The 20010-nt window shown below is 48.7% G+C and overlaps 1 protein-coding gene across 2 annotated transcripts in view; it reads right to left on the reverse strand.

Moving 5' to 3' along the window:
• The window catches only part of STAM (signal transducing adaptor molecule), a 31173-nt gene extending 16099 nt beyond the window's left edge, over window positions 1–15074 (reverse strand). For both annotated transcript variants that reach the window (XM_075271639.1, XM_075271640.1), the window contains exons 1-4: window positions 14920–15074; window positions 2968–3052; window positions 2381–2456; window positions 477–572 (exon numbers count right to left, since the gene is read on the reverse strand). In XM_075271639.1, the coding sequence (XP_075127740.1) occupies window positions 477–572; window positions 2381–2456; window positions 2968–3052; window positions 14920–14959 (297 nt within the window). In that variant the 5' untranslated portion in view covers window positions 14960–15074. The remainder of the gene's footprint in view (window positions 1–476; window positions 573–2380; window positions 2457–2967; window positions 3053–14919) is intronic.
• Between the last annotated feature and the right edge of the window lie 4936 nt (window positions 15075–20010).

Raw genomic sequence — 20010 nt, forward strand, 5'->3', positions numbered from 1 at the left:
GTCTGTATCACGACATACACAATACAACACATCACATTGTCTGTATCATGACATAAACAATATAACACATCACATCACATTTGCTAGCCCATAAAACGTTTTAAAGCACTTTTACAGTTTCACACGTCTGTGTCCGCCCAATTCTCAAATCACCGCAGACGAAGTCGCGGGTAAAAGCTAGTGTAAAATAATTTTAAACAATTTACAAAAAAATAAAATAAAAAATTTGAATTCTAGACATGTGACACATATCTGATGTAACCACAGACCACCCACAGTGTAAGGAGGTAAGTCAGGGATCACAGTCTTGTCCTGCAGCAAATAACAGTATGATATCAGAGTAGGGATGTGATTATCTTCAGGTATGTAGACTGTGGCCTGCGCAGGTCTCACACTGATCCCATACACAATACTGACACGTGACTGGAGGAACAAAGTTCAACCACAAAGAAATCGGAGACCGCGGCCAGACTCACCTTATTTAAGACACTGCTGACCTCACTTGCAAAGTCTCTTGAGCAAACTTCTAAGTGAAATATCTTCCCGCAGTTTGACACACAAGCCCCGAGCAACTAAAATACAGAAAGATAAAATCATTAGAATAACGGTGATATACAGAGAGCAGGCATCGAAGTATCAGTACTATTTATATACTGTTTATATACCGGGTAGGGGGAAATGATTCAGGGAATTTATCAAAGGGAAATATATCCTCAGGCCGGGCGGGCGCTTACACTGAGAGATACAACAGGGCTGAGCCAGTGTAGATATCAGGTATCAGTAACAACACAAAGAAGCTAAATTATAAATCAGCGTTATACACCCCATATACAGATGATGTAAGTAACAAAGGTGCGCTACTTTATACTACAAATGTGTACTGTGACATCACTGTGTGTATTATCTCTGTACTGTGACATCACTGTGTGTATTATCTCTGTACTGTGACATCACTGTGTGTATTATCCCTGTACTGTGACATCACTGTGTGTATTATCCCTGTACTGTGACATCACTGTGTGTATTATCTCTGTACTGTGACATCACTGTGTGTATTATCCCTGTACTGTGACATCACTGTGTGTATTATCCTGTACTGTGACATCACTGTGTGTATTATCCTGTACTGTGACATCACTGTGTGTATTATCCTGTACTGTGACATCACTGTGTGTATTATCCTGTACTGTGACATCACTGTGTGTATTATCCCTGTACTGTGACATCACTGTGTGTATTATCTCTGTACTGTGACATCACTGTGTGTATTATCCCTGTACTGTGACATCACTGTGTGTATTATCTCTGTACTGTGACATCACTGTGTGTATTATCCCTGTACTGTGACATCACTGTGTGTATTATCTCTGTCCTGTGACATCACTGTGTGTATTATCCCTGTACTGTGACATCACTGTGTGTATTATCCCTGTACTGTGACATCACTGTGTGTATTATCCCTGTACTGTGACATCACTGTGTGTATTATCCCTGTACTGTGACATCACTGTGTGTATTATCTCTGTACTGTGACATCACTGTGTGTATTATCCTGTACTGTGACATCACTGTGTGTATTATCTCTGTACTGTGACATCACTGTGTGTATTATCCTGTACTGTGACATCACTGTGTGTATTATCCCTGTAGTGTGACATCACTGTGTGTATTATCCTGTACTGTGACATCACTGTGTGTATTATCCCTGTAGTGTGACATCACTGTGTGTATTATCTCTGTACTGTGACATCACTGTGTGTATTATCCTGTACTGTGACATCACTGTGTGTATTATCCTGTACTGTGACATCACTGTGTGTATTATCCTGTACTGTGACATCACTGTGTGTATTATCCCTGTAGTGTGACATCACTGTGTGTATTTTCCCTGTACTGTGACATCACTGTGTGTATTATCCTGTACTGTGACATCACTGTGTGTATTATCTCTGTACTGTGACATCACTGTGTGTATTATCCCTGTACTATGACATCACTGTGTGTATTATCCCTGTACTGTGACATCACTGTGTGTATTATCCTGTACTGTGACATCACTGTGTGTATTATCCTGTACTGTGACATCACTGTGTGTATTATCCCTGTACTGTGACATCACTGTGTGTATTATCTCTGTACTGTGACATCACTGTGTGTGTATTCCCCATGTGACTGTAAGTCTTGGTTACAGACTCGGTCGGGGTCCAGGCACTTACAGTATGGCCTCTGGTATTTATCCACCTTTGGGCAGTGTAGCTATATGTGCGCTTCCTGCTGCTTATGGGGATTATTCATTACTATAGGGCGGCCATAGTACACTGCTCTTCCCTTCCTCTATTACGCAGTTAGCTAATGGGGTAAGATTGCGGCAGCCACTTACTGTAAGTGCTTGCATGGCCACGTGGGGGTCTTTATGGTTCACTCGCTTCATAACGGAGCGCAGACAGTCTTTAGGTCTGAAAGAGAAATTATTTCAGTTACTGCATTACATCCATTTTTTTTTTTTTTCCAAATCCATTTCTTCTTACAAAACAGAGATGTTAGTCTGTAGGTTCTCGGCATTTGTATCATCTGTATTTCCTCCCATGGTCCACCCACCCGCTATAAGGATGAATGACAATCACATGACCTATCGCCATATTGTTTCAGACTCACACAAGTACGCCAGTCTGGTCGGACCCTTTACATTCGCCGCGAGTCATCTGCAACCTTATGCACCATGGGAAGGAAACAGTACTAGCCTAAGATTTCGACATTTATTGGGTGGGACCCACCTCTGAACCTCCCAGACAGACAAGATGGCCGCAGCATGCAATAAGGAGCTGGCCAGAGACATGGCTGGAGGGGTCTCTGGACCGGCCTGGGAGTTAAAGGGGTTATCCAGTTTCTGCCATTGATGACCTGTCCAATATTAGATCTGCGAGGGTCCAACATCCAGGACCCCTGCACATAGGACACAGCACTTACCCCGTACGGGACTGCCCAACTTTATCACATAGGTCGAGGATAAGCCCCCAGTCCTCGGCCGTGTTGAGCTCACTTGTTGCTTTCTCTGCAATGAAGAACAGAAATAAAAGTTATGGCCATTATAACGTGTCCTTGTTACAGAGGTGGAGTAATAGTAGGCAAAGGTCACAGGTCACTAAACCCATGATCACAGCACCGTTCCTAAAAAGATGGACATTGCGGTATTCAATAGTGTCCAATGGGTGATGGTGAAGTCTGTCATACGATGGATCAAACACATATTACATGTGATAAAACAGAATATGGACACAAGTGAGGGGGATAATCCGGTCATTATTAATAGAGCCCAATAGTGGTCACCACAATATGGAGGAGACTATTACTAGAATGTGCATGAGAGAAGAGACAAGGAAATATGGGCTGAAGAATTACCCCACAAGAGCTCTCTACTGCGACTTATATCCGCACAGCACCACACTCTCATTATATGGCGTCCCAGCGAGCTGCTGAAATGCCAGGACAATCACAGGCACAGTGTGAGGAACAAGTTCAGCAGCAGGACAGCCTGAGAGTTACCAAAATGCCGGAGCAGGCAGCAACTTGCTGAATAGAGGCGGATCATCAATGCCAACAACCCGCAGACGAAGTCGCGGGCAGAGGCTAGTAACCTATATATCACAGAGCTCAGCTTCTCTCCTCTATCATATAACCCTATATATCACAGAGCTCAGCTTCTCTCCTCTATCATATAATCCTATATATCACAGAGCTCAGCTTCTCTCCTCTATCATATAACCCTATATATCACAGATCTCAGCTTCTCTCCTATGTCATATAACCCTATATATCACAGAGCTCAGCTTCTCTCCTTTATCATATAACCCTATATATCACAGAGCTCAGCTTCTCTCCTCTATCATATAACCTTATATATCACAGAGCTCAGCTTCTCTCCTCTATCATATAACCCTATATATCACAGAGCTCAGCTTCTCTCATCTATCCTATAACCCTATATATATCACAGAGCTCAGCTTCTCTCCTCTATCATATAACCCTATATATCACAGAGCTCAGCTTCTCTCCTCTATCATATAACCCTATATATCACAGAGCTCAGCTTCTCTCCTCTATCATATAACCCTATATATCACAGAGCTCAGCTTCTCTCCTCTATCATATAACCCTATATATCATAGTCAGCTTCTCTCCTCTATCATATAACCCTATATATTTCAGAATTCACAGGTTCCCTTTAAGACTTTGAGCACGGCACTGACTAAGATGTTTATAGATCCTTGAGAGTCAGAGTAAACCACACAGAGTAAATAACCTAAGGCAGGTAGAATAATGATGATAATGGAATATCCTGAATATGCAGTTATAATGATAAATGCCTTGTCAAGTGCGGGCGGCCTAATCTACACGACCTCCAAGAAAATCACGACAATAGCACTTAATATTCCTCGGCAGCTGTCAGACTCTTAGACCCGCCTGCAGCGCTCAGTGAGGGCGCCGCTATACCCACCATCAGTGACGCTCATCTCCCTATACTTGTACATATATCCTGCTGGGAATATTCATGGGAACCTCACTAGTACTGTATACGTGTGGCAGATCAGCTCTAGCGTTACCCTATAGGGGGAATATATATATATATATATATATATATATATATATATATATATATATATATATATACATATATATATATCGGCCAGTTGGCTCTGTTTTCCCAAACTCAAAACACTTACTGAAATGGAGGACAATGAAAAATGGGACGAAGAACTGGCCTAAGATAGGTCATCAGTAACAGGCCGGTGGGGGGCCTATTCCACACACCCCCTGGGTATCAACTGACCTTTGTTTTTTGGCTATGCTTAAAGGTTTTCCTGGGACTTAAAGGGGTTTTCGAGGCAAAAATTATAATTTTTTTTAAAAAATGAAGGTTATTAATGGGTCAATAAGTGCGCCCGTATAACTTTAGCAGTGTTTTGAGTGAATTCTGGGTTTCTCTGGGAAGACCCAGCAACTTCTGCATTTGTTTACTTGGCGTAGCTCCTTCTGCACTGCATTCTGGTAGTTGTAGGCCCTCACACTATCTCCAGCTCACTCCCCCCCCCCCCAACAGTTCGCCCTGTCTCCCTAGCTATTCCTCTCACTGCTAGCCCTTCCCAACTCACTCACCCCGACTCCCCCCCCACACACACACAGCACTGTGCCATAGCCTTCAATACTTCTCTATTGCACAGGCAGATAGATGTATTGTCAGCTTCAGCACTCTGGCTCTTTTGCGCATGCGCGGACTTACATCAAGGAAAGAGATGGAGCCATTCCCCACAGAAGGAAGCCCAGACAGGAAGAAGGTAGGTACGTATGGAGTGGACGGGGGAGGGGGCAATTGGCGTGGGGTAGTAGTGACGTTCCGTTTCTGGGAACGGGCAAATGGATCGTCATCGAATAATAATAATCTTAAGTGTCCCTGGGGCGGTCACATGATATATACATTTTTGATTAAATTTGTAATTTATAAAGTAGCCGGGTGTTTGTGTAGGGATTTATAGTTATTCCTGACAACCCCTTTAAATTTACCTTGGGGATTCTTTATCATGGACCTGGAGGTCCCGGATCATATAACTGGAACCGGCTCCCGACCACCGGGACCGGCAAGATAGCTAGTGGAAAAAAGAAGACAGCGACTCCCATTGAAGTCAATTGGAGCCGGATTTTAAGACGAATTTCACGTCAAAATCCGCTCCAAAAAACTCTGTGTGAAAATACCCTAAAGAGTGACAGGAATAGAGCTCCATGTGGTTCCGTCCTATGAATGGGTCCATATTATGCTGCCCCTTACTGGATGAACCTGTATGGTAGGTCCAGTCACGTGAAATAACTTATAACAGCGCATTTCCTTACTTCAATAGAACAGACAAGGCGAGGGGAGCGGTCAGCTTGGACATGGTGGACTTGCGTATACAATTTGCGGACTATAAAACTACTGGTCTTTCCTTAGGACAGGTCTTCAGTATCAGATTGGTTGGGGGCAAAAGTCCTGGAATCACCATTGACCAGGTGACGGACAGTGCCCTTGTAAGCACCTTTGTTTACCATGGGACAGCGCTGTAAATTTAGTGGAGGCTTTGGATGGCACAGCAGGCCTCAAAGGGGTTGTCCAGAGACTTGACGCTATTCAGTCCAGGTGTTTGTTTCAGATGGACCGGGGTGTTCGAGGCAGTTTCCATGTCAGGGGATCAGATCCATCTCTCAGGTCAGTCCACCTCCTCCCTCCACAAACTTTACAATAGTCAGACGCCCCCCAAAGCCCAGGTAATACCTACGCAAACCAGTAGAGGAGATGGAGCGACCCTGGGGCTGGTTCAGATCATATAATCTGGGGTCAGAACCAGCCAGGGAACCCCCAACTCCAACAAACACTCAGACCGGGGAAGTAAATTTGTATTAAGTCCTTGGGCAACCCCTTTAAGAAATTGCCTACTTCCTTCCTTCAAGGGTCTTTTGATGCTGTGTCTACGGATTCTGGGCTAGTTCCGACCCCGGGTCATGTGACTGGAACCAGCGCCCGGCCACATGGTTGTAGTCAGTCAGGCCCATAACACAGGTAACTACTTGTTAGGACAGGAACTCACTGGACAACCCCTTTAAATGAGGTAATTATTGGGAGTCACACCCTCGCCCCAATCAGACTCTTATCTCCTGTTCAGAGGGGAGGGGGACGCTGCGGCTGTCAGGCACGCCAACAGTTGTAGTTCTGCAACAGCTGGAGGCCATTCTATTACAGAGTCCGCACAATCCCATAGGAAGGATTCCTTGGCCCCGCTGTTTTGCTTAGGCATGCACTGACACACTGCTCGGCAGCCAAGAGGAAGGACAGCCATTTCCTTTAAGAGTCTGACATTCCTCGGTGAGGAGTGACCACCCATCGATCGGGGTCAAGACCTACAGAGAGCACGTCTGCCATGTAATATGTATACTGATGTGACAGATGGTGACATATGGACACCTCGCCCATCATTATATATGTAATATGGACTGAAACGGTGCAGAAATAGGTCCAACAATAATCCAGTACCTGTCTGACCCCGGCCCACAGTCACTGTGACATTTACCTCCGGCCTACAGGTAACAATGGGGCAGACGTACTAATTCTGATGCAAGTTACCCCAAATTTAGTAAGAGTCTTAGATGCCTTGTGCATCTTATCCGAAAAGTTGTCAGGACAGCCAAGGCAGGAAGCCTGTGATCTGCTTATTGCCAATGGGCATTTAACAAACCCCTTTAAGAAAACGACAATCCTTGGCAGTAAATCTAAGTGTTGTGATCTGCTGCATTGACTGCTCGCTGACTCTCCGTGTAACATATGGCATAGGATTATAATGTGCGCTATTACCCAGCAGCACAATCTGTTCCTGACACATAAGCTCACCTAATACAGGTGCGGAGCTGGAGATCAATACCTGCAGGGGGGTAATGCTTCACAGCCAGACTCTCCAAGGTAAAGGAGTCCTCAAACATGGCCAAAGGGACAACCAGGAGGACCCGGGCAATGCTGATCAGTGGTGGGGGCATTGTTAGAGGGGAAAGGGACACTACTGAAGTGAGGCAGGGGCTTCAATGGGATTAAAGGGGAGAGGCTGGAGGCTAAAGGGGGATGGGGAAGGGTCAGGCAGGGCTCTACTGCAGGGGGAGGGGACAGGCTGGGGAGGTCCTCTATGTTATGTACAGAGGTATTGTGCAGGGCCCTGGTTGTCCAGAGGTATGGCTGCTGTACAGGCGATGTGACAGTGTGCAGGAGTTCTCTACTGTACATACAGAGATATGGCTGCTGTACAGTGAATATACCAGTATACAGGATCAGTATATACCAGTATACAGTATAACTGTTGTACAGGTGACGTGCCAGTGTATTAGGTCCCTCTACTGTATATATGGAGATATGGCTGCTGTACAGGTGACGTGCCAGTATACAGGATCCCTCTACTGTATATACAGAGATATGGCTGATGTACAGGTGACATGCCAGTATACAGGATCCCTCTACTGTATATACAGAGATATGGCTGCTGTACAGGTGACGTGCCAGTATACAGGATCCCTCTACTGTATATACAGAGATATGGCTGCTGTACAGGTGACGTGCCAGTATACAGGATCCCTCTACTGTATATACAGAGATATGGCTGCTGTACAGGTGACGTGCCAGTATACAGGATCCCTCTACTGTATATACGGAGATATGGCTGCTGTAAAGGATTTGTTCCAGTGCACAGGATCTCTGTACTACATGTACATGTAAGTGTGCATGAGACTTCTACTATATATAAATGGATATATGATTGCTATACAGGTGATGTGCCAATATACAAGGTCCCTCTACTGTATATATGGCAGCTGTATAAGTGACGTGCCAGTGTATAAGGTCCCTCTATTGTATATATGGAGATATGGCTGCTGTACAGGTGACGTGCCAGTATACAGGATCAGTATATACCAGTATACAGTATATCTGCTGTACAGGTGACGTGCCAGTGTATAAGGTCCCTCTACTGTATATATGGAGATATGGCTGCTGTACAGGTGACGTGCCAGTGTATAAGGTCCCTCTATTGTATATATGGAGATATGGCTGCTGTACAGGTGACGTGCCAGTGTATAAGGTCCCTCTATTGTATATACGGAGATATGGCTGCTGTACAGGTGACGTGCCAGTGTATAAGGTCCCTCTATTGTATATACGGAGATATGGCTGCTGTACAGGTGACGTGCCAGTATATAAGGTCCCTCTATTGTATATACAGAGATATGGCTGCTGTACAGGTGACGTGCCAGTGTATAAGGTCCCTCTATTGTATATACGGAGATATGGCTGCTGTACAGGTGACGTGCCAGTATATAAGGTCCCTCTATTGTATATACAGAGATATGGCTGCTGTACAGGTGACGTGCCAGTGTATAAGGTCCCTCTATTGTATATACGGAGATATGGCTGCTGTATAGGTGACGTGCCAGTATATAAGGTCCCTCTATTGTATATACAGAGATATGGCTGCTGTACAGGTGACGTGCCAGTATATAAGGTCCCTCTATTGTATATACGGAGATATGGCTGCTGTACAGGTGACGTGCCAGTATATAAGGTCCCTCTATTGTATATACGGAGATATGGCTGCTGTACAGGTGACGTGCCAGTATATAAGGTATCTCTATTGTAAATACAGAGATATGGCTGCTGTACAGGTGACGTGCCAATGTATAAGGTCCCTCTATTGTATATACAGAGATATGGCTGCTGTACAGGTGACGTGCCAGTATATAAGGTCCCTCTATTGCATATACGGAGATATGGCTGCTGTACAGGTGACGTGCCAGTGTATAAGGTCCCTCTACGGTATATACAGAGATATGGCTGCTGTACAGGTGACGTGCCAGTGTATAAGGTCCCTCTACTGTATATACAGAGATATGGCTGCTGTACATGTGACGTGCCAGTGTATAAGGTCCCTCTACTGTATATATGGAGATATGGCTGCTGTACAGGTGACGTGCCAGTGTATAAGGCCCCTCTACTGTATATACAGAGATATGGCTGCTGTATAAGTGACGTGCCAGTGTATAAGGCCCCTCTACTGTATATACAGAGATATGGCTGCTGTACAGTGAATATACCAGTATACAGGATCAGTATATACCAGTATACAGTATACCTGCTGTACAGGTGACGTGCCAGTGTATAAGGTCCCTCTACTGTATATACAGAGATATGGCTGCTGTACATGTGACGTGCCAGTGTATAAGGTCCCTCTACTGTATATATGGAGATATGGCTGCTGTACAGGTGACGTGCCAGTGTATAAGGTCCCTCTATTGTATATATGGAGATATGGCTGCTGTACAGGTGACGTGCCAGTGTATAAGGTCCCTCTATTGTATATACGGAGATATGGCTGCTGTACAGGTGACGTGCCAGTGTATAAGGTCCCTCTATTGTATATACGGAGATATGGCTGCTGTACAGGTGACGTGCCAGTATATAAGGTCCCTCTATTGTATATACAGAGATATGGCTGCTGTACAGGTGACGTGCCAGTGTATAAGGTCCCTCTATTGTATATACGGAGATATGGCTGCTGTACAGGTGACGTGCCAGTATATAAGGTCCCTCTATTGTATATACAGAGATATGGCTGCTGTACAGGTGACGTGCCAGTGTATAAGGTCCCTCTATTGTATATACGGAGATATGGCTGCTGTACAGGTGACGTGCCAGTATATAAGGTCCCTCTATTGTATATACAGAGATATGGCTGCTGTACAGGTGACGTGCCAGTATATAAGGTCCCTCTATTGTATATACGGAGATATGGCTGCTGTACAGGTGACGTGCCAGTATATAAGGTCCCTCTATTGTATATACGGAGATATGGCTGCTGTACAGGTGACGTGCCAGTATATAAGGTATCTCTATTGTAAATACAGAGATATGGCTGCTGTACAGGTGACGTGCCAATGTATAAGGTCCCTCTATTGTATATACAGAGATATGGCTGCTGTACAGGTGACGTGCCAGTATATAAGGTCCCTCTATTGTATATACGGAGATATGGCTGCTGTACAGGTGACGTGCCAGTGTATAAGGTCCCTCTACGGTATATACAGAGATATGGCTGCTGTACAGGTGACGTGCCAGTGTATAAGGTCCCTCTACTGTATATACAGAGATATGGCTGCTGTACATGTGACGTGCCAGTGTATAAGGTCCCTCTACTGTATATATGGAGATATGGCTGCTGTACAGGTGACGTGCCAGTGTATAAGGCCCCTCTACTGTATATACAGAGATATGGCTGCTGTACAGTGAATATACCAGTATACAGGATCAGTATATACCAGTATACAGTATACCTGCTGTACAGGTGACGTGCCAGTGTATAAGGTCCCTCTACTGTATATACAGAGATATGGCTGCTGTACATGTGACGTGCCAGTGTATAAGGTCCCTCTACTGTATATATGCAGATATGGCTGCTGTATAAGTGACGTGCCAGTGTATAAGGCCCCTCTACTGTATATACAGAGATATGGCTGCTGTATAAGTGACGTGCCAGTGTATAAGGCCCCTCTACTGTATATACAGAGATATGGCTGCTGTACATGTGACGTGCCAGTGTATAAGGTCCCTCTACTGTATATATGCAGATATGGCTGCTGTATAAGTGACGTGCCAGTGTATAAGGTCCCTCTACTGTATATACAGAGATATGGCTGCTGTACAGGTGACGTGCCAGTGTATAAGGTCCCTCTACTGTATATACAGAGATATGGCTGCTGTACAGTGAATATACCAGTATACAGGATCAGTATATACCAGTATACAGTATACCTGCTATACAGGTGACGTGCCAATGTATAAGGTCCCTCTATTGTATATATGGAGATATGGCTGCTGTACAGGTGACGTGCCAGTGTATAAGGCCCCTCTACTGTATATACGGAGATATGGCTGCTGTATAAGCATTGGCCCTAAACCTGGCCATGCATATAAGATTGCGATTGGCCAGACTGTGGTTGACTGATCACCCGTGAGCTGGCTGTGACCCCTTTAGGATAGTCACTGACTATTTGCCGTATTCTCTCCTTAGTAGCCGTACTATTAGTCTCAGCCAGCAGTGAGATATAAATCTCTGCCGCGCTCTGTGACTCCCATTCATGTATCAATGGCGGGGTCTGTCTGAGGAGATAAGCTGAAGCTAAATGCGGATCTTCACCAACAATCGCTGTCCTGACTTATTTATGGGCGGCCATTGTGTCTGCTGGAGACACTGGAGTCTTATGTGAAGCCTGGAAAGGACACCCAGCTCGGCCATGTACAGAGCGGGGGCTGCCCAGAATACACCACACATAGCAGTGCAATGGGGCCCTAATATCTGGATTCTCTGCAGATTGTAGAACCAGGGGCTACGGGGGCAAGTCCACTAAAAGTACTGCTTGTCTTGTGAGGCGCTGGGCATCAGATGGATCAAGAAGTCACCCCGTTGTAATGATAGGAAGGATAGTCCTGAAGGCAGGCTGGGGTTCCAATAGGGGATAGGGCAGGCGGGCAGACTGGGGGTCATCACAGCTTTATAAGGGGAGGTGAAGAGGGGGCAGGAGGGCAAGAAGCTGATGCTGCGAAGGTAAAGGTTGTGGTAAAGCAGGAAAACCAAAAAAGTTGAGACTCCCCTAGAAAGAGAAGGGGACAGAGTTGGGATTCACTGGGGTAAAGGGAGAGTAGAGACAGAGCGGACTGAAGGGGTGGGTGGGAGGACAGAGGGGTCTCCACAGGAGTAAGAGTCAGGCACTGCGGGGGTAGATAGGAACAAGCTGGAGCTCAGTGTATCCAGGGGTGACACTAGGTTCACACTAGTGCCCGGAATCCGTTCTCAGGTTTCCGTCTTCTGCATGAACGAAGACCGGGTGCAGATGTGAAGGAGCCCTGAGGGTGATGGAAGGGGGGGGGGTTGGGTTGTACCAAATTCTGGAATTTGCAGGGAAAAGCTGGGGCGCCATTGGTTTGCAGGAGGGCAAGAACAGACTGGAGATGGAGGGGAGCTAGGGATTGCTAGGGAGGTAGGCTGCCAAGCACAGACAGACCCTGAGCCGGTACAGACTGAGCACCCACAACCTAGAGATAGAGACGGGGCGACACAGGCAGACGTACAAGCCACGAGAGAACAGACTGTGCCAGCACTGTGACCAGGGGGCCCTAGAAGACGAGGCCCACTTCCTGCTACACTGCACCAAATACTCAGCTGTGAGGGCCGTCTACTACCAAAGACTCTCTGCCCACATCCCAGACTTCATATCTGCAGACGAGAAGAGGAAACTCTACATCCTACTGGGAGAAGAAGAGGCCACTGTGGAGATCGCTGCCCAATACGTGTCCAGCTGTCACCAAATAAGAGGAAGATGAGACTCCACGGACTGTTATACCCCAAATCACCCACCTCACCCCCCCCCCCCACCTCCCCATATAACGGTCACCAACGAAGAGGAAGATGAGACTCCACGGACTGTTATATTTATCCCAATACACCCGCCCCACCCCACCCCCACCTCCCCATATAACGGTCACCAACGAAGAGGAAGATGAGACTCCATGGACTGTTATACCCCAAACCATCCACCCCACCCCCACCACTCACCCACCCGAGTCCAACTCCCCCCACCCCACCCCACTTTACTAGCTTTAGCAATGCCAAATATCTATTCGGACGTGCCAATAAAGCTTTTTTGATTTGATTTGCTGAAGGGGATGGAGCGAGGAGTCAGGCTAGGGACTGCTGGGGGGGGGGGAGGGAGGAGTCAGGCTAGGCTCTGCTGGGGGGGAGGGAGGAGTCAGGCTAGGCACTGCTGGGGGGGGGGGAGGGAGGAGTCAGGCTAGGCTCTGCTGGGGGGAGGGAGGAGTCAGGCTAGGCACTGCTGGGGGGAGGGAGGAGTCAGGCTAGGCACTGCTGGGGGGGGAGGGAGGAGTCAGGCTAGGCTCTGCTGGGGGGGAGGGAGGAGTCAGGCTAGGCACTGCTGGGGGGAGGGAGGAGTCAGGCTAGGCACTGCTGGGGGGGGAGGAGTCAGGCTAGGCTCTGCTGGGGGGAGGGAGGAGTCAGGCTAGGCACTGCTGGGGGGAGGGAGGAGTCAGGCTAGGCACTGCTGGGGGGGGGAGGAGTCAGGCTAGGCTCTGCTGGGGGGAGGGAGGAGTCAGGCTAGGCACTGCTGGGGGGAGGGAGGAGTCAGGCTAGGCACTGCTGGGGAGGAGTCAGGCTAGGCACTGCTGGGGGAGGGAGGAGTCAGGCTAGGCACTGCTGGGGGGGAGGAGTCAGGCTAGGCACTGCTGGGGGAGGGAGGAGTCAGGCTAGGCACTGCTGGGGAGGAAGGAGGAGTCAGGCTAAGCACTGCTGGGGGAGGAGTCAGGCTAGGCACTGCTGGGGGAGGGAGGAGTCAGGCTAGGCACTGCTGGGGGGGAGGAGTCAGGCTAGGCACTGCTGGGGGAGGGAGGAGTCAGGCTAGGCACTGCTGGGGAGGAAGGAGGAGTCAGGCTAAGCACTGCTGGGGGAGGAGTCAGGCTAAGCACTGCTGGGGGGGAGGGAGGAGTCAGGCTAAGCACTGCTGGGGGGAGGGAGGAGTCAGGCTAGGCACTGCTGGGGGAGGAGTCAGGCTAGGCACTGCTGGGGGGAGGGAGGAGTCAGGCTAGGCACTGCTGGGGGAGGAGTCAGGCTAGGCACTGCTGGGGGGAGGGAGGAGTCAGGCTAGGCACTGCTGGGGGAGGAGTCAGGCTAAGCACTGCTGGGGGGAGGGAGGAGTCAGGCTAAGCACTGCTGGGGGGGAGGAGTCAGGCTAGGCACTGCTGGGGGGGAGGAGTCAGGCTAGGCACTGCTGGGGGAGGGAGGAGTCAGGCTAAGCACTGCTGGGGGAGGGAGGAGTCAGGCTAGGCACTGCTGGGGGAGGGAGGAGTCAGGCTAGGCACTGCTGGGGGGGAGGAGTCAGGCTAGGCACTGCTGGGGAGGAGTCAGGCTAAGCACTGCTGGGGGAGGAGTCAGGCTAGGCACTGCTGGGGGGGAGGAGTCAGGCTAGTCACTGCTGGGGGAGGAGTCAGGCTAGGCACTGCTGGGGGAGGAGTCAGGCTAGTCACTGCTGGGGGGGGGAGGGAGGAGTCAGGCTAGGCACTGCTGGGGGAGGAGTCAGGCTAGGCACTGCTGGGGGGGAGGAGTCAGGCTAGGCACTGCTGGGGGAGGAGTCAGGCTAGGCACTGCTGGGGGGGAGGAGTCAGGCTGGGTTATGGCTTCTGCCGGGGCGCACTGATCGGGGAGGGGTCAGGCTGGGGGAGGGGCAGGCTCCTCTGGGGGGTGCACACAGGCGGTATCACACAATGGCTCCGGCCGGCTGATGATGATGATTTCTTACCTACATCAGGATCAAAGGGATTGGATGTGAAGAGCGGCATGGCTCCTGTGCACACGGTGCGGCTCCTGCGGTATGTGTGTCCTGCTTCTCCCCACTACAACATGAAAGCCCCGGAGAGGCCGCAGCGCTGCAGCCGCTGGATGCTGAGCACAGAGAGCTGAAGGACCTGCCGTGACGTCACGGTCATGTGATGAGTCACATGGATGGGCGGGGCTGGAGGAGGGGGCGGGAGCGGTGACTACTATAGTGCACAGGCCGGAGGGGAGGGGCTGCTCCAATGTAATGTGCAGAGCGGAGAGTGTCATGTATGCAGTAGAGCTGTGTGTGTGATATAATGTAGCAGAGCTGTGTGTATAGTGTATGTGCAGCAGAGCTGTGTGTCATATAATGTAGCAGAGCTGTGTGTGTAATATAATGTAGCAGAGTAGTGTATGTGCAGCAGAGCTGAGTGTATAGTGTATGTGCAGCAGAGCTGAGTGTGTAATATAATGTAGCAGAGCACAGCTGAGTGTATGTACAGATGTCCCCCCATCTCTGCCCCCAGTTTCATGTCCCCCCATCTCTGCCCAGTGTCATGCCGTTCTCCCCACCCCCCCTTCATCTGCCCCCAGTTTCATGGACCCCCTACATTATTTTCCCCTCAATCTTTAACACAAACAAACACTTACACTCACCTTCCCTCGCTCCCCCGCCACTCTCTCCGCAGTCTCACTCACTCACATAGTTGTAGGCGCGATGTGACGTCATCACATCGCGCCTACACATGCCGGAGCGCAGTAGCTGAGCTGTGACAGCCCCTGCTTTAATCGCCTATGTATTCAACTGGAACATGCCGACCGGGACCGCAGGACAGGACACCGAATCCGTGAATGTCCCGCGGAGTCCTGGACGGTTGGGAGGTATGCTTTAACATATCAGAGCATTTAGAAGTAGGAAGCCACGATGGAGATGTGAACAGAGCCTGAGCCACAGCCCAGGCAAGAAGTGACTCAGTGTGGGGGTCCAGCTAGCTGGAAGGGGCTCATGTACATCAGTAAAGTCACAGTTTCCATTTGGGGACCCTCTGAACGGAAACCTATATGCATAGAAAAGCAGTTACCTGGAAAACACGCGGACCTCATAGACTATAATGGGATCCGTGCGGTTTCCACATGAAACATGTAGAGAGAAAAGTCCTGCAAGTGTCTCCCCGAAGACAGAGGTGAACCGGGCCTTTTGCAAATATAAAAAATAAAATTGCAACGTTTTAAAGATTTCCTCTAACCATCTTAGTGGTGACGTGTTCAATTTCCAATAGATAGGACCATGAATGCAGGTCAGATTTCCAAGGTCCAGACTGTAAAAGGTAATACCCCTGACAATTTCATTGTGCCCCTTGGGAATGGTTGTTGTGCAGCCCTGCGCTGGAGGAATTGATATCTTTCGATCCCTGGAAATTCCTGATGGGACCACCCATTACATTGTTTGGTTTACATTGGAGCAACCCAAGCTACAACAGACTGCAGAGCGGGCAGTGCAGGGAAGAACAGCTGTGAGGGAGCGTCGGAGGCCTGCGGGCCGGGCTGGAAGAGTGGCCGAGTATTGTTCTGCCCTCCGTTACTTACAGCTGAGTCACGGCGGCGAGGATCATGTGCTCCAGTCATGCACTTTCTATTTATCACCCTGGTTAATGACATAATGACACAGATTTCCTCCTGAACATGACGGGTCGGGCCCATTAGGTAACTGCAGGAATATCTCAAGGCCACAGACAGAAACCTAGAAATCAGTACTAGCCCTCACCTTTACCCCGTGACTGGCACCGAAACATCTGACTTTAGTTATCAGTAGAATATATAACGTGCTGCAATCTGCAGAAACATAAATCTAGTTCTGTATTTCCTTAGTTCCCTCTTGTACACATAGAAACATACCGCACACTCAGATGGAAAGGTTGGATGGCTGCAAAACCGGGCCCTCACTTATGTCTTAGGGAGCCTTCACACGGAGTAAACGCGCGTGTATTTTTGCAAAATACACATGTAAAAATAAGACTCCCATTGACTTCAATGATATTTTTTACGGGAGCCTTCACATCGTAAAAACACGTTCAGAATGAGCGTGTAAAAAGCAGTTCCCATTGACTTGAATGGGAGCCGGCATACGTGTGCTCCCCTTTGAAATCAATGGGAGACTTTTTTCCCTATGCTTTCAATGTATTACGCGCGTTTACTCCGTGTGAAGGCTCCCCTTAGAGAGATATGTAAGGGATTACAGGTGTGGTCTGATGTGATATTGGGCCTTGCCTCAAGAGGGCATAGAAGTGCCTCCCCCGCTGTCCTATAAAAAGGCTCTCATACAGGGGCGTAATTATTGTGGTAGCAGCTGCCACAGGGCCCGGGACATTAGGGGGCCCGGTGACAGCCGCTACCGCTGCGTTTTTTTTTTGTTTTTTTTAATAGTCCGTTACCGCTGGAGTCACTCCAGCTGGTAACGGGCCCTATTTACTTACCGATCCTGGCTGGATCGGTAAGGCCCAACAAAGACTATTATTATACTCGGGGGTCTTTGCAGACCTCAGCTCAGGCCTAGTTGTCTGGCGTCTCTGAAGTCCCATGACCCTGGCCTGCGTTCCGGGTCATGTGATGTCCGACGTCATTGAATAAGGCCGACAGCGGATGCCGACAGCATAGGAGCCGGGGGACAGGTAAGAAACAGTATTTTTTTATGTTTTTATTCCCCCGAGTCTCCGAAGAGACCCCAGAGTATAATAATTGTTCATGGGTGTCCACAGTGGGGCATAATACTGTGTGCAGGGGCCACTATGGGACATAATACTGTGTGCAGGGGCCACTGAGGGACATTATACTGTGTACAGGGGCCACTAAGGGACATAATATTGTGTGCAGGGGCCACTAAGGGACATAATATTGTGTGCAGGGGACACTGAGGGACACAATATTGTGTGCAGGGGCCACTAAGGGACATAATACTGTGTGCAGGGGCCACTAAGGGACATAATACTGTGTGCAGGGGCCACTATGGGGCATAATACTGTGTGCAGGGGCCACTATGGGGCATAATACTGTGTGCAGGGGCCACTATGGGGCATAATACTGTGTGCAGGGGCCACTATGGGGCATAATACTGTGTGCAGGGGCCACTGAGGGACATTATACTGTGTACAGGGGACACTGAGGGACATTATACTGTGTACAGGGGCCACTAAGGGATATAATACTGTGTGCAGGGGCCACTATGGGGGATAATACTGTGCAGGGGCCACTGAGGGACATTATACTGTGTACAGGGGACACTAAGGGACATAATAGAGCGTGCAGGAATGCGGAGGAGGGGGTCGGTCGAGGTCTTCGGCGTCGGTCGGGGGGGCCATGTCAAAAGTTCGCCACGGGGCCCCGCCATTCCTAGTTACGCCACTGCTCTCATAGGCTACTTTTGGGTAGTGTACCTATTGGTGAGAGATCGGTGACTGCTAGATATGCCTCCACCATGCACTTCACACATTTTCTCCAGGTGAGAGGGGGCGCATCATTGGACTGGGAGAAGTAGGATGGTTGTTTTGACAAATTTGCTGCATCTAAGCTGTTCTGACCTAGGCGTTGTGAGGGCAACAACTACTCTACTACCGATCATTGGATCCCCTTTTTTTTCTGACTAACACGTAGGAATAGCGTTAAGAAAGACTATTCTTCTCCTACCTTTAGATGTCTTCTCTGCGCCCCCATTCAGTAGAAATCCGGGTTTTCTTCGGTACGCAAATGAGTTCTCTTACTGTGTAAGCAGCCATTTTCTTGTGGCCAGCGGGCATGCACAGTACTGGGGGCATGTCCAGTGCTGCGAGAGAACTCTTCAGCTCCATCTTCTTCTGGAACGGCCTCTCCCTGTGTCTTCTTCCGTCCTGGGTTTCAATCTTCTAGGCCTCGGGCAGAGGCGACTGCGCATGCCCGGGCCACAAGAAAATGGCTACTTACACAATAAGCTGGTGTAAGCGGCCATTTTCTTGTGGCCTGGGCATGCGCAGTCGGCGAGGCCCGATGCCTAAAAGATTGAAACCCAGGACGGAAGAAGACGCGTGAAGAGAACGTTCTTGAAGAAGATGGAGGCGGAGCTGGAGAGTTCTCTCACAGCATTGGGGACACACACGTCCACAGGGCCTCCCCAATCCACACGCTTCCCGTGCCAGGCTGCCGAGACGGTGACACTAAGCCAGTCCAGGACAGCTTGTCCTGGTCTGACTTAGGTCAGCAAAAATGAGGGTTTGAGCATGCAATGTGATGATAGGTTCACACTAGTGTTGGGGTTTCCATTCTTCAGGTCCGCATGGGGACCCGAAAGACAGAGACCCGATCCACTTAAGCGGTTACACGTGGAAACCCATGGACCCAATAGACTATAATAGGGTCCGACAGGTTTCAAGCAAAATTGAACTTGTGCTGGCCATGTCTGTTCTTAGCCACTAGAGGTCACTATAGATGTCTTATCACACAGGTGCAGGATTTCTATACTTAGCTCCCAGGTGGCTTATGGCTCCTCTACTTGGTAGTACTGGCTACTGCAGGCCTCATCTTAGAAGACAATGTCATCTCTTGACTAGGTCCAGTTCTGCCGAACTCTGACCATCTCCTAAAAATGACTTGAAAGTCGCCTGTAGTTCTGCACACTGATAAATCTCATACTCGCTCTGCTGCGCCGAGTCTCACCTGGTCTGCATCGGAACCACTATTTTAAGATAAAATTCTGCCTGCTGTTAATATGTGGCATATTATATATCTACATATGTGTAGGATAGGTCATCAGTATGTGATCTGTCAGGGTCCAACACCCGGACCCCACACAGATCATCTGTTATAGTGGATGAGCAGATCATCTCCTAGTCAGGTCATAGGATCATTGCTGCAGTTTATCGGAACCAATGATGACCCGTCCTGTGGAGAATTCGTTTTGGGGCTTGAAGTGATGTATCCTCTATTCCTAGGATACAGGATACATTGCTGATCAGCGGGGATCACAATGTATCCTGGAGATCAGCTTTCCTCTAAAGTTCCTTTAAACTCATAACTATATTTTATCAGTTCCATCAATTTCCCGACA

The sequence above is a fragment of the Leptodactylus fuscus genome, chromosome 4, assembly GCF_031893055.1.
Source record: "Leptodactylus fuscus isolate aLepFus1 chromosome 4, aLepFus1.hap2, whole genome shotgun sequence".
In the NCBI taxonomy this organism is placed as follows: Eukaryota; Metazoa; Chordata; class Amphibia; order Anura; family Leptodactylidae; genus Leptodactylus; species Leptodactylus fuscus.